The sequence below is a fragment of the Perna viridis genome, chromosome 4, assembly GCF_037379345.1.
Source record: "Perna viridis isolate PV_CMFRI_1.1 ecotype Kerala chromosome 4, ASM3737934v1, whole genome shotgun sequence".
Lineage (NCBI taxonomy): Eukaryota > Metazoa > Mollusca > Bivalvia > Mytilida > Mytilidae > Perna > Perna viridis.
The window spans coordinates 28,209,894-28,224,881 of NC_142448.1; the positions used below are offsets into that span (position 1 = coordinate 28,209,894).

A 14,988-nucleotide genomic window follows, 5' to 3' on the forward strand; every position below is an offset into this window, starting at 1 on the left:
TACCCCAAAAAGACTTAATTATGCATTCTGGGTATATTTCCTATCATTTAAATGTAAAATGCATTATGGATTAAAATTCTGATATGTGGTTACAATCATTTTAAGTACCCAGGAGTTTGTATTAAAAATTCTAAAAAAAATCTTCATTTTTTATGTATTTTTCATGTTTTTTACCCAAAAATAGCTAAAATAAATATATTTAATTTTATATCTATTCTCAAAATTATAAAGTACAGTATTATGCAATATATCCATCATATCAACCATACCTATTATGTTCTATTAATTGTTATTTCGAAATTCCCAGAAATCACCAGCTTTCTGGTTTTTCTCATGTTTTTATCCAAAAATGGATCTCATAATGCTTTTTTCGGTATTTTGTTATAGCTCAAAGTATGACTACGTTATTTCTTAACATTTCATTAATTATCATGTTCGTACGATGAAAACTGAATTATTTATAAAAAAAAAAAATCAGAAATCCTTGATGTTTGTTGCTTTTTGCTAGTTTTGGCCCAAAAATGAAATAAAATGCTTTGAATGATAAAAAATGGTTATTTATGGTAATAAACAAGTTCCAACAAAGAGAAAACCGTAAAATCATTTACTTCTAAGATTGGGCAAAAAATGGCCCTTAATGACCCTTCTCCTTTGAAAGTGAACTGACAAAACAGCAACAAACAAATAAAAACTGGAACAAAATAAACAACAAAGAAACTGAAAGTAAACATAGTGAAGACTTAAAGTAAACCATTATTTTAGACCATGGTCCCGGTGTTCACCGATAAGATAGGCACCCTATTCATGTCGAGCCAATGGACCAGACTCACTGGTATGGTAAGCATCATATATATGCTTTAAATAGAAATACCTGCAGCTGTCGAGTTGCTTAAATTATGGGAATAATCGCTCTAATTGTCGAAGAGTGTGATAGGATGCATCAATTCTCTCAAATGGGGCCCTGAGCTATATATGCGCAACTGTCCTATTCGATCGAAGCAAACCGGAAAAAAAAACAAAAACAAAAAAAAACATTAAATAAAAATACCTTAATGAAATACTGCTACTTTCAGTAAAAGCAACAGTTCCTTATTTAAAAAAAGAAAACTTCCAGTAAAAACATCGTTTAAAGTGGCAAATGTTGAAAGTATTAGTATTGAGTGGAGTAATATTACCACATATATTACGCATGTATGTGGTGTTACTTTAGTGACCAGTTGCATCTGCATACTGGTTTATATGCGCATTTTTTTTTTCATTAATTACTGTTATTTTTTCTGACATATGACAGTACTAAATTGTTTCGAGACAATTTCAGTCGTTGTTCACTATATATAAGCCGACTAAAAATTTGCGTTATAAAATATATCCAATCCTTTCACGGGCATCGAGATCGGAGCTTTGATGGACAGCAGAAGCTACTTTTTGCTCTATCGATGGCATGATACATAGTTACAGATGATATATCGTCCTGGTAATGTGTCTGTACTTCGAAGTCTGTGTGATTCGCATACAACATCATTCTTGGACCTACTTCAGCAATGCTAGAGGTTGTTTGGCAAGCTATTTGTTATTGTAAAGAAACTGTATAAAACGTTTTAAATGGAAAATATTTTATTATAACTCTGCCGATTTCAAAGAACGTCGGGACGACAGTTATATGCAATATTGCGCTCGAAAGTAAGTGGTTGGGGTATGGAGGAATGGAATTCCAACCTCTTACGTTGTAGGCGTATCTTGGATCGAGTTCTCCTAAAATGTAATGTTTGTTAGGAAACAACAGGATTTGCACCATTTACTCCCAGACTTCAGCATTGGACTCTTGAGATGCACCAGAACAGTCTAAACCCTCTGTAGTAATATTGCCTGTATTGAAATGTACGAGTTTTACAAATTTTAAGGGTGCTTTGCATGAAAAACTGAAGTGTGGCAAGTCTACGTTCATCTGATTGTTTGTGCTTAGATATTACACTGACAGACTCAATTATTCAAATATATATGATTGTAAAACATAAAGAGAATTGTTCTTCAATGAAATGCTCAGATTATTGGTGTACAAAGTTTGTTAGATAGGTAAGTTCAGTGTTTTTGAATAGTTGTAATTTATTCAAATAAAACTTTTGAAACGTAATTTTATTTGTGAAACTTTTTTTTCTATAAGTACATAGAAATCAAATACTGATTGGATTATTTATATAACATAAAAAAAAAACAAGAAAGAAAACTTACAGTGTAAAGAGAGTGTACAAAGTCTTAGTTTCATTTCTATTTTTTTTTCTACGTTCTCAAAATATGTTTCTCGTCTTCCCTTAGACATGCAGTCGTTTGAACAATTGTTGCAGTCGGCAAGACAAAGATAGTTTTAAACGTTTTTTAATACTATCACCGAATCACCGAATCAACAAATCACGGTACATTATCTATACAACATAACATAGGCTATAAGATCATTGCTCATTTTTTTCTCGACCACCGTGAATTTCTCTTTGATCATTTAAACTCAGTGAAAATCGTAGCTTTTTTCTGTTTATACACATTCATTGATATATTACAAAATGGAAATACACAATTCGATTACTTGAAATCCGCAACAAAAAAGGGCATTCGGGTACTGTAATTTGGGTTGCTAGGTCAATTGTCATTGATATTTAGGAGGATTGGATTTACGAAACCGCGATTAAAAGCTATATATTACTCTATCAGTAAACTGTTGTAGAAGTTTACCAAAAAGTTAGTCTCTTATTGAAGAAATGCATGTAAACGCATTTAACCGTATGCAAAGAGTAGAAAAAAATTTATTTTCCAAATCATGGGCTCATCTTGACCATCAACAAAATACTAATTCTACTTATTTGAACAATAACATACAAGAAAATAGAAAAGTTTTCAAATAGTACTTTATGATTTTTTTTTAAATATAATTTCATTTTAGGATGAATTTTGTGCATTCATTTGCAATGTAGCTAATTTAAATGGCAGTTAAATTCATTACAAAGTCGTTTAATTATCTTCCTTGAATGAAAATTAATTTTCATTTACAAATGATCTGAAAAAGTTTTAGAGAAGAATTTCATTTGTAACTTGAAGTCTAAAATGTATCTTTATATGGTATATTCTGCAGGGAATGTACAATGTACAGTCCCTGAGTTGTATTACTTTTAAAATGTGTTTTTAACTATGAAGACATTGTGTAAAAAAAGTAACTTAAAACTACAAAACTGTAAATTAGTGGCATTCAATAATGATACAACTCTCAACATTCTTGCAACATTGCAGTATTAAACGGTAAGTTGTATATTGTGTATTATGTCGCTATTTTGGTCTCTTTTTGGTTTTGGGTTTAATTCGGATCCGTTCTGCTCAAAAACATCCATTTCCGGAAGAAAACAAAGATGGCGTCTGGGGCAAATTGGTAAGATTAATCAGATATCACCTTATTTCTTCCCAGTATGATAATCTTTGCTAAATATAAGGTCTAAAAGTGATGGTTAGATGTACAGAAGGTAATACAGTTTTGTACAATCTATGCAATGATGCTTCCTTTACAAATTAAGATGTGTTGAAGAAGTAGGTCATCGAAGGGGGGAGTTAGTTGCCATGTAAATTTGTAATGTGATCCTTCGACAAAGCTAAAATTTTGAGAATTATCGGTCGACCATTACATTGGCAAGACTCTTGTATAAAAATATTGTTATTTAATGTTTTATTTGTCATGGTATCACTTTGCATACGGAAATTAATCCTTTGTTTAGGAGCGCCTACATCTTTTTCATTGTTTACTTTTGCCACATTTGTAAATCTAATGAATGTTAATATAACGATTTATGGCTTTGTGGAATAAAAAAAAAGATCCTAGGCTAATAAAAAAATTGCAGTCAATTCAGCTTTTAAATGTGTGAGATCTGGCACTATAAACGATATTCCTAAAATGGAAACAGCTCGATAGTCAATGCTTTTTCACTCTTAGTCTTACGGTAAAGATTATTTGGAGTAAATTGGCAGGTCACTCAATGAAGAGCAAGAGAAGAATTTGTTAGGGAAATTGTTGTTGATTGATTTTAAGTAGAAAGTATATTGCTAAAGTCAATGCTATTTCTTTCTACGAACGGAAAGTTAGCATCCATTATGATTTGTTTGGAAGGTAAACAATGTTTCAGATAAAGTTTTGTTATATGGGTATGTTTATTTTGGAACCAGAATTTGTCAAGTAGGGTCGTATATTTATGGAACAAGTTCTGATTTTCCAAATTAGGAATAATATCTGTTGTAATTGAATATATGTGTAACACTGTAAATAATAAAAGACTGAAGTCTTTTAAGTCGCTAATTGTCAAGTATTCAGTGTCACTGATGTTGGCTTACTTTCAACATTTGAATTGGTACAAATGCGATATGCTCTAAAATTGGATGATTTTCAATGAAATCGAGATTGTGTACCCTTTTGAAACCGATATGACCCCAATGTTTTCAGTCATCCGGAACAAGATTAAACAACTGGCAGTGGCTAGATATAGATATCGGTGTCGCTTATGTTATTGACCAGGTAACCAGTTTCAGAACCTGATTAAGCAGCTGGCAATGAGTATTCATAAATATCCAGGCATGCTAATGTATATGACCTATATACATGTAATCTTGTAACAAGCCTCAGTGTCTGAATCAGAAACTGGGTAATGTTCAAAGCTAACCGATCATTTCATGTAAATTTCCTGTTCTTGTACAAGCTAGAAACACATGTAGAACACACATGTATGATACTTCAGAGGTACATTTTTTTTTATCTCGTATGAAGCTAGACATATGATGCTATAATCACAGCAAGGATCTGCAGCATTATGTGGCATATACATGTAACTACATATTAATACAAATCATATGCTAGTATTAAGTACTGAAATTAGGAGTGGAAGAAGTCGCTAACAATATTAGCGACCTAAAAAATATTGTAATGGCAAATGTTATATCTGTTAACATTTGGAACAAAAAATGTATTTTTGATCTAATTGATTTTAAACACTACATAATGCTAACCATTTTTTTTTTTAAACACTGAAAATTTATACGTCAACAGAGTAGTAAATAACCTGATTTGGGCCAGTTTGCACTTTTATCAACCACAAGTGGTTTATAAGTGTAAACTGTCACAAACCAGGTAGTTACATGTAACCTGTTCAAAAATAAGAAGCCTTCCTTTTTCAAAAATTGCCCCTAGTAAGTTGTTGTTACAATGTAGTTATTCATGATTTAGAATGAGGTCTGCAATCTTGACATAAACAAATTTATCAGCTACTAATACTAACTTAAATCATGACTCATCAATTTTTACTACATATGTAGACCCAGGGTCTGACATTCAAGGTTTCCCTATTGTCTTAGACAAATGAAACTACATGTACAGTCCATTTGGACAAGTAGAACTTAAAGAAGGAGAATAAACTAGTAATTTTGGGCATGGACTGGTACTGGTTTTCTCAGCATATTTCAATACAATGTTTCAAGTTGCAGTGCAATTTTGTATATATTCAATCAGGCTTGACTTTGAATACTAAAACTTCCATGTTTTCTAACATATACTAAACTACTAATACATGTAGATATATATACATCATATCGTAGTATTGTAAAAAGCAATAATAATTCTTTTAATTGTGGCTGCTTACCCACAACTTAATGCTTTGCAATATGTAGATTTTCTTTGTGTTTTCATTTTGATTTTATATTTCAGGTCCTTTTCAATATGTAAGACGCCAAAGAACTAGCCATGGTTTCCCAAGGATGGATATATTATTTCTTCCCAAACCCTGATCATGGAAAATCAAGATACAGACTCATCAAATAATGTAGAAAGTAATTTAGAAAATAAAAAAGACACTAAAATTGTTGATTCAAATACTGTTAATGGAGTAAGTGGAAACAATATCAGTGATAAAGGAAGCAATGTGAACTCTCAATCAGCTTTGTCAAATTCTGTTGCTGGTCAGCAAGAGACATCTGATTCTTCTCCTGTCATTCCAAACGGAAAAGATTCTCCTAGTGATATACTTATTACACATTCTGATCAATTAAAGGGTGAAGTAACAACTTCAGAAAAGCAGGAAAGTGTTAATCATGTGGCACACTTGGAGAAAAAAGAGCCACATGGAGACAGCACTTTCACAAATAAAAACTTATCAGAATCATCTAACAGTGTATTAACTAATGTATCTACTAATGGAAGTTCTTGTTCCCAGCTTTCTGATAAGGTAGAATTGAAGCAATCAGTCATGTCAAATGATGTGGAACAAAAATCTGGAATTGTGTCTGAAAAACAACAGTCTTTAGAGGGAACAGATCAACTAACACCATCAAACAATGCTTCTGAGAAGACTGAATCTCATAGCATACCAAGTCCTAATCAGAAAACCGAGCCATCACATCATATAGCATCACCTGGAATTCCTGGAACAGCTGGAGATGCAAGAAAAACACCTACTTTTGTATCTGTCAAAAATGAGGTCACACATACTGGAAAACATACTCAAAATGTGCCACATATTCCTCCAATTCACACTGGCGCCGCAACACTGTCAACTCTGAGTCATAATGAATCTAAGAAAGAAGTAAAACCAGTGATCTCTAGTCATGCATCTGAGGCACATGGGAAAGATAAATTACCAACACCATCAACAAGTAGTGTCTCAGTACCAACTTCCATGCCTCACCTACAGATGCCACATCATGACAAAAATAATCCTCATCTCATACCAATTCCATCGTTACCAAATTCAATGATGAATCCTGCAATGTCTATAGCTGCTAGTGGTATGAATATGTTTCCACCACATATGATGAACCCTTATTCCATGATGTTTGATCCTAGATTTGCAGCTGCATTTCAGCAACAGATGTTTCGTGGAATGCCACCATTTAATTTAAGGTTTCCATCACAACAACCTGCTACAAGAGGATCTAGACCCCGTGGACCAAGAGGTCCCCGTCAAAATAAATCACAGCAACAACATCATCAGCCTCTACCTCCAGAGGCTATGCACCATCGAAATCGACCTCCACCACTAGATTCAAGTCATTTAAAAATTGATCCTTTGCCAGATAGCATTTCATCTTTGCCAGGAGGAAACATTAAAGATCATTCAAATGAAGCTACACATTCATCATCATCAAGATCATCTACACCAAGAAGTCAAACTTCACTGACATCACCTGTGACCACTCAACCAGAAGGTGTAACACAATCTGACTCAATGCCGCAACAACCGCCACCGGCACATTATCATGGGAAAATTGAGATTCCACCACTTCCTCCAGGTATGATGCCACCTGCGCATTCTCACAGCAAAAGTGATTTTCCTCCTGGAGCCGTACCTGTGGCACATTCACACAGCAAAACTGATTTACCACCTCATCTGTTGGGTGCAGCACCACCAGCACATTCTCATAGCCAACATGGGCTACCTCCACCTCATCCAACTGAATCTCTACCTCCACTTGCACATTCCACACCAGCCAGTACTGCTGTGAAGACATCTGCACCTTCGATACCATCCACCGTTTCAGTGACTCAGAGAGATTTTGTGACTCTAAGTACAGCTAGCACTTGTTCCTCAGTTGCATCATCTCACCATGAGACAATACAGAATACAAGTCAAAGCATTTCCACCACAGCTGAGATATCAACTGTTGATGTGAAGGCAGGTCCAACTGTTTCTAATTCGACATCAATATCAAATTCAATATCACTATCTTTAGCCACATCCAGTCCATCAGAAGTGACTACAATAGTTAATTCTCATCATGACAATTTACCAACAACAGTAACTTCTACAACTACCAGTAATAGCATACCCATGCCTGCCCATGTTCATCCATTGTCACAAGCTGTAGCAGTCACATCAGTCTCAGAACTTATACCATCTCACGCAGGTACAACCAATCCAGTGGATGCTGTTTCAACATCACACGTTCCAGTGTCGGTTTCTGGTGCATTAACCCAAGCTCCAAGTACATGTATAACCACACAGTCAACAAGTTCAACATCATCCTGCCATGAATCTCCTTCAGTTGCAGTGTCTATTCCTATATCTGATGGAAATTGTTCTGTGACTCCAAAATCATCTTTGCCACCTCTAAGTCAAGTTCCTGGTGCTATACCATCTACTGCAACTATTCCACAGATGACAATGCCGGGACATTTTACTCCCATGGGACCTATGCATCCTGCTATGGCTCCACATTTTGTGAAGCAAAAAGGTAGGGGTCAGAGAATGCCAGGTAAACAGAGAGGGGTGGCTCCTGAGATGCCACATGGTATGCCACCAGGAATGATGCCACCATTTGGAAGATTTCCACCCTTTATGTCACCTCAAATTCAAAGAATGGCAATGTCTCCTGAGATGATGGCTCTTGCACAAAAAATGGTCAGCAGTGGACCATCTGTCTCTGAAGGTGAACCAGGATCAGGACCACAAATGCCGAAGCTTGACCCCAACCAACTTGAACTTCTCAGAAATATGAATATGAGAATGAGGCCACCATTTGGAATGAGACCAGGCATGCCAGCTTTACCAAGAAACATGCCTCCACCACCTAGATATCCAGGATTTCCAATGGTTTCACCAATAAGTTCAGAAGGAATGCCACCTAGGCTCGTTGGATCTCAACAACCTCAAGCAACATCTGGTCAAGGATCTGCAGGTTTGACCTCACCAACACCATCATTGAAGAGTGCATCAGAATCTCAGAGTCCACATCCATCAGCTTCACCAGTTGCTCCCTCAGCTAGTCCACACAGCTCTGTTACAGGTATAGGAGATAAGACCCCTAGTCCTGTACCACGTTCTCCAGCAAACAGTGACACAACATCTGTTGGATCTACACCTATCAAACAGGAGCCTATTGAACAAAGAATCAGTGCATGTAAGTTTTTGTTTTGATTTCTTGTTTAATTTGTAAATAAAATGCTCATGACCTGAGCATAAGAATATATAAGTTGTCATCAAAATATCTATAAAATGCTACCAAAAAAAATTCTACTGCATACATGTATCATGAGGATGTCATGTTTGGTTTTTAAATATTATGTAATAATGTAAGGTTGTAAATTCATATGTTGTTCTAAGACAATATTCATGTTCTACACACAACTTGTTTGCACAGTGACAACAACTAAACTTTGAACTTCATTCTTTAGGTTTTCCAGAAGATGACCCCAGAACTGCAACACAGAATGCTTTACTGAAACAGTTGTTAGCCAACAGTCTGGCTATGAATGGTGGTCATGGAAGACCGCCTGGCACTCCATTTTCTGAGGTATTAATTATTCAGTTTTAGCTATAAATGTATGCCTTGAAGATATAGAATCAGTTTGGTACCCCTGTGACAATCATAATGTTATAATGATGGTACAACCAAAACTTTCAATGTACTTGTTGGTTTAATATCAGGTTTCCTGGTTTCTTTGCATACATAAAGCTTTGTTTTATAATCCATTACTTTTTAGCTCACCTGGCCGAAGGCCGTGTCAGCTATTGCCATCACTTGGCGTCTGTCGTCGTTAACAATTTTTCAAAACTCTTTTCCTCTGAAACTACTTGACCAATTTGAACCAAACTTGGTATGAATGTTCCTTGGGGTATCCTGCATAGAACTGATGTGGGGATTTTTGATCCGTCGAAAACATGGTCATCATTACTAAAAATAGAATGTAGGGATCAGACATTAGTTTTTCACTTATATCTCCAAAACGGTTATGTTTAGCCAAATTTTGACAGAGATGAAATTGTTCAGCATGATGAGATCTATCTGCAGATAAATTTTCATTTTAATCTATTGAGCCATGTTGGAGTTATTGTCCTTTTTCAACGTTTTTTGCTATTTTTAATTTTTTTTCTTTCAAAACTCTTCTTCTCTGACACCACTTGACCAATTGGAACCAAACTTACTTTGAATGTTCCTTGGGGTATTGTGCATAGAACTGACCTGGGTATTTTTGAAAAATATGGCCACCATTACTAAAAATAGAACAGGTGTCAGACAGTAGTTTTTCACATTTATCTCCAAAACCGATAGGTTTAACCAAAATCTGACATTGGGTAAAATTATCCAGCATAAAGAGTTCTATCTGTGGTCAAATTTTGGTGAAAATTTGTTGACCCATGTTTGAGTTATTGCCCTTTTTGGATGTTTTTGTCTGTTTGTGATGTTATTACTTTAGAAAATCTTCTCCTCAGAAACTGCTCTACAGAATTCAATGAAAGTTTGTATTTTTGTTTTAAAGGGCATCCTTAACAAAAGGACTGTTTGGATTTTTTATCGTTATGAAGCATGGCTGTTGTTACTAAAAATTGAACATTGGGGTCAGACATCAGATTTTAGCATATATCTCCAAAACGGTTAGGTTTAACCAAAATCTGACATGTGGTAAAATTATTCAGCATGAAGAGATCTATCTGTGGTCAAATTTTGATGAAAATTTGTTGACCCATATAGGAGTTATTGTCCTTTTTGGACGTTTTCTGTTTATGATGTTTCTTCTTTAGAAAATTTTCTCCTCAGAAACTGCTCTACAGAATTCAATGAAAGTTGACATTTTTGTTTTATAGGGTATCCTTAATGAAATGACAGATTTTTGATCACTGAAAAAACATGGCTGCTGTTTCTAAAAGTAGAACAATGGGGTCAGACAGCAGATTTTTGCATACATCTCCAAATCTGTTAGGTTTGCCAATAGCTTTCAATTGCTGAAATGATCCTTATTATAAGGCTTAAAAATGTGTACAATGAATTAAATGGAGTCAAAATTGTCTGACAACTCCTTGTTAGAGTTATTGCCCTTAAAATGCAAAAATTTAACCAGGTGAGTGATTCAGGCTTGTGGGAGCCTCTTGTTAATGTATAAGCTATTTGGGTATAATATCATGGTATTTGTTTTTAGAAATCGTGTATTTTTGTTGTTTTTATTTATTTTTTTTTTAAGGGGAGGTTGTATCATTTTTTTTTTATTTCAAACATCACAATTCTACTCCATTAAAATAATATTAATTAGTAACCTTTTAAAGTAAAACTCAAGAATTGGCATTGTTAGTTGTACATAATTCAGGATTCTGAGGATGGCACTAACTTACAGCTTACCCCAGAACAGCAAAAGCAACTTGATATGATAGAGAATATGCCTGCCATAAGAGAAGTAGAACTTACTCCAGAGGAATGGGCAGCAAAAACTCCAGAAGAAAGAGAGAAAATCATAGGTATTGTCTCAAAAACTTCCATAGTAATTATAGTGCTTACAGTATGTGGAAAAATTTAGCCATGCCATTAAACCAAAATGTCAGTAATTTTTAAAATTCATTCTCAAGGGTGCAAAAGTTTTGTGGTAGTGGGTTGTAAGAGGTCAGTGTAATGGTATCAATTAATTTAAGCGATGCAAGTATCATTCCTGTAAGATTCAGGCAGTATGTGAAATATAGCATGAAATAATCCACCACTTTGCCACTGTAAATTTGACTATTTGTACCAGTAGAATCAAGAAATAAAGACAAATTTATATTCTATATCATTTTGGTAAGATTAATTAAAATTTAATTGCAATGCACTGCAAATTAATAACCATTTCAAGGTTGGATAAATCTATTGCATCATTTGTATGCTATGATAGTGTCCTCTTGTATACCTTTTGTGTCTGTGGTTATCAATAAAGTTATCTTGTCTTGTCTTTATAAAAAAACTGTATATTCTAACATTCTAATGAAAAGTTCCAAACATATCCAGTGGTGCAGAGATCAAATAGTGGTTATTACAAATAAAGAAAGGGTCTTTTAGAGAAATTATATTGTCATATCCATGTTTTCTTTTTACATGCATGTTTCAGATTTTTTTCATATTTTTCATTCTTACAAAGACTTGAACATAACTGAAGCATTTCTAAAAATCAAATTGTGTATCATTTTAAAAGAAGGAAATGTAATCACACTTCTACAATGAACCAATGGAAATAAACAATTTCTTACACTCTAGGTGAACTCATGGGGGAGGAAACCTACTTTCCTTAACGTGAAAGCATTTAAATGGTTGCTTTAAGTTCAACTTTAGTTTGTTGTAAATAACATAATTACCACATACCTTTTAAATGACGTCCCTACACTAAGGTGTGAATGGTTAATTTTTTTTTTGTTTATCACTTTTGTTTTAGGTAATAAATCAAGATATTTTCTTTGTTAATTTACAGTAGACTTTATATGAAAACTTATGCATGAATGCTAGTAAATACATGTAAATTTGATTAAAGAAATAAGAAAGCAACAATTTGAAGAAAGAAGAAGAGAATTTGAAGACCTCAGAAAGAAAAAGAAACCTACAGGTGAACCTAGAAAACGGAAAAAGAAAGGAAACATTGATCAGATGTTCCCACCTGACATGTTTGGAGATGGACAGATGATGATGCCACAGGGTCCTCAACCACCTCCCAAGAAACGACAACGAAGGCCAAAGAAGAAGGTTGACATAGAGGAGGACAAGGATGCTAGAGTGGAGAGTTTCTTGACCCAGCTTCGTCTCCTAGCTAATGTACCTCTCCAGGAACCTAAAGTTACTAGTGCTATTGTAAATAGTCCTGTCTATGGAAGTGCCCAGACCCTTACAGGTAAGGCTAGGCAAACTTTATTCTGAGGTTTTCTCAGGCATGTCTTCATTTAAATGAAAGATAACAGATTCCATTTTTTGACAGTGTACATACATTTGGCTTCAAAAACTACCTAAAAGATACTAAATTCATGATGACTTGAAAGAGATGTCAGTTTGAGAAAAAAAACTGACTAAATTGATTTATCAGTGCAGTAAAAACATACGGATTCAGACTCATTTATTCACCAGAGATGCATCAAAACAGTTTTTATCAATAGAAATCGGCATTGCTAGAACTTCTTCCATTCATTTAAAAAATTCATTTCAAGAAAAAATTCTCAATGAATAGCATTCTCTTTGAAAATACACAACTGGTCGGTGTTTTTTCTAGCTCATATGTGTTTTATATTAAGGTGAAATGAAAACCACAAAAATGTCTTCTTTGACAGATAGCTAAATTTTGACATTTCATATTACTTAAAATCTTCAGGCGAAGGCCAGTTAAAAGGAGGATTTGGTAATGCCTACTTAGAAAATGTTGCTGACTTCTACGGTAGTAACCCATTGGGTGGATTACCTCCCCTTGGATCATTGCCAGGTCCCTTGCAGACTAAGGATCTAGATGCTAGAAGAAAATTTCTTAGTGATGGCACAGATACAACTGGTAATATGATATATTAATTGAGATTCAAACTTTTAAATGTATTCTCTCATTTTTTAAGAATAAGTTGATGGAAGTATATACTTCGGAAACTTTCCTAATAATATGAAAGTTTTGAGCAGAATTAGTTTTTTATCTTTTAAACCACAACAAAAATTTGTTCTAATGGTATATTCATTGATTGTGGGTGGTATAGAATTGTAGAAAATGACTGAAGAAGAATAGATTGAAAGGCAAAGGTTAATTAATACCTATTATAGTAAATTGGTAAAAAGTATATATTTGATTCATATTTTGCCATTTTTAACAGAGCAACAAAAGAAGCTATCGGACACAACATTCCCAGGTCAACGTTCCACACCACCATTCTCTATTAGTTCATTGACAGGGATGCCAACAGCTCCTGTTGTCCCAGTACTGCCACCTGGACCAAAGATAGAACCCAGGAATCAGTCTCTCAGGTATTTTATCAAATAGATCTTATCCACACACTGAGAAAAAAAGGGGCAAAAAGTGAAATTACCAGTAAGTAAATGTACACCCTGTTTTCACGTTTTCACATCTATGTCCTCTGCTAAAAGGGCTTGTGGGCTTGAGAAACAAGTTAATATTGTCTTAAACATTTTTGTAATTTCTGAGGTTTGTACCTTAGAATGATGAGAAATGAAGACATGATATGTCCATCCCTGATTTTTTTTTCTGCATTTGTAATTTTCTTAGCCATAAAACCAAAAATTAGAAAAACAATGAAAAGTGAAAGGAGTGAGCTACCTTCCATGAAGATGAACAATCCACATTCTACCAAAAATAATCAAAATACCTCATAGTTAATGAAGTGTGGACAGTTACACAGTGGTATACCATAAAATGTCCATCACAATACACAGATATATTAAAACATGAATATATTACAATGCTGGAATATTTTTCTTTAATACTTTTTGTAACAATATATTTTTTATATTAAGTGTACAAATTAATATGAATATTATTTTGATTGGAGAGTTACCCCACTTATGATAAAAACAAGGACATTTTTAATCCACTGTTGAAAGAAATATTGGTATATTACTTACGAGATAAATGCAGCTCCTTGTTTGTGTCTGTTGGGGAAAAAAGTTGGTCAGGTTTGAACAAAATCTGAAAGTGTTATGTCATCTTTGTTGCCGGGTGTTTTGTGGCATTAAGAAAAATGTCGTCCTGTATATTTTTTCATTCTGAAAATACAATTAATCAACTTTGTAATATAAAATTACAATAGCGAGCTTAACATTTCTCGTATTGAACTATTAAATAATTCCGAACATTTATTATATTTATAATTGACTAACCTGAAAATACGGGGAACTGTTGCAAAACAGTTGGCTCTGTTCCACGTATGCCCATACAATGTAATGACTACAGGTGTGACAGGCAGTTAGTAAACAGGTGATATTTTTCATGCAAGAGTGCATTCAAATTAAGGTGCGTTTGACTTTTTAATTTGGTCCATCAGTTAATATGAACTGATGATGTAATGAATGATTAATGAATGAAATGACTTGGATAAAATGTATATCATATTTTATAAAAATCAATATTTTTAATTGAATAAAACCCAAAATATGGAAAGCTAAATGGACCTTCCTGTGACAACAATACGGAAAGCTAAAAAAAAAAAAAAATACAGAAAGCTAAATGGACCTTCCCATGACATCTTTACAGTCTTAAAA

At 34.1% G+C, this 14,988-nt stretch overlaps 1 protein-coding gene across 1 annotated transcript in view; it reads left to right on the plus strand.

Annotated features, from left to right (window-relative positions):
• Positions 1-3,354: 3,354 nt before the first annotated feature.
• Positions 3,355-14,988, plus strand: part of LOC148619602 (uncharacterized) — a 30,914-nt gene continuing 19,280 nt past the window's right edge. The window contains exons 1-7 of the mRNA XM_088579708.1: positions 3,355-3,412; positions 5,726-8,913; positions 9,188-9,306; positions 11,096-11,243; positions 12,281-12,634; positions 13,106-13,279; positions 13,587-13,737. Of these exons, the coding sequence (XP_088435834.1) occupies positions 5,808-8,913; positions 9,188-9,306; positions 11,096-11,243; positions 12,281-12,634; positions 13,106-13,279; positions 13,587-13,737 (4,052 nt within the window). The 5' untranslated portion in view covers positions 3,355-3,412; positions 5,726-5,807. The remainder of the gene's footprint in view (positions 3,413-5,725; positions 8,914-9,187; positions 9,307-11,095; positions 11,244-12,280; positions 12,635-13,105; positions 13,280-13,586; positions 13,738-14,988) is intronic.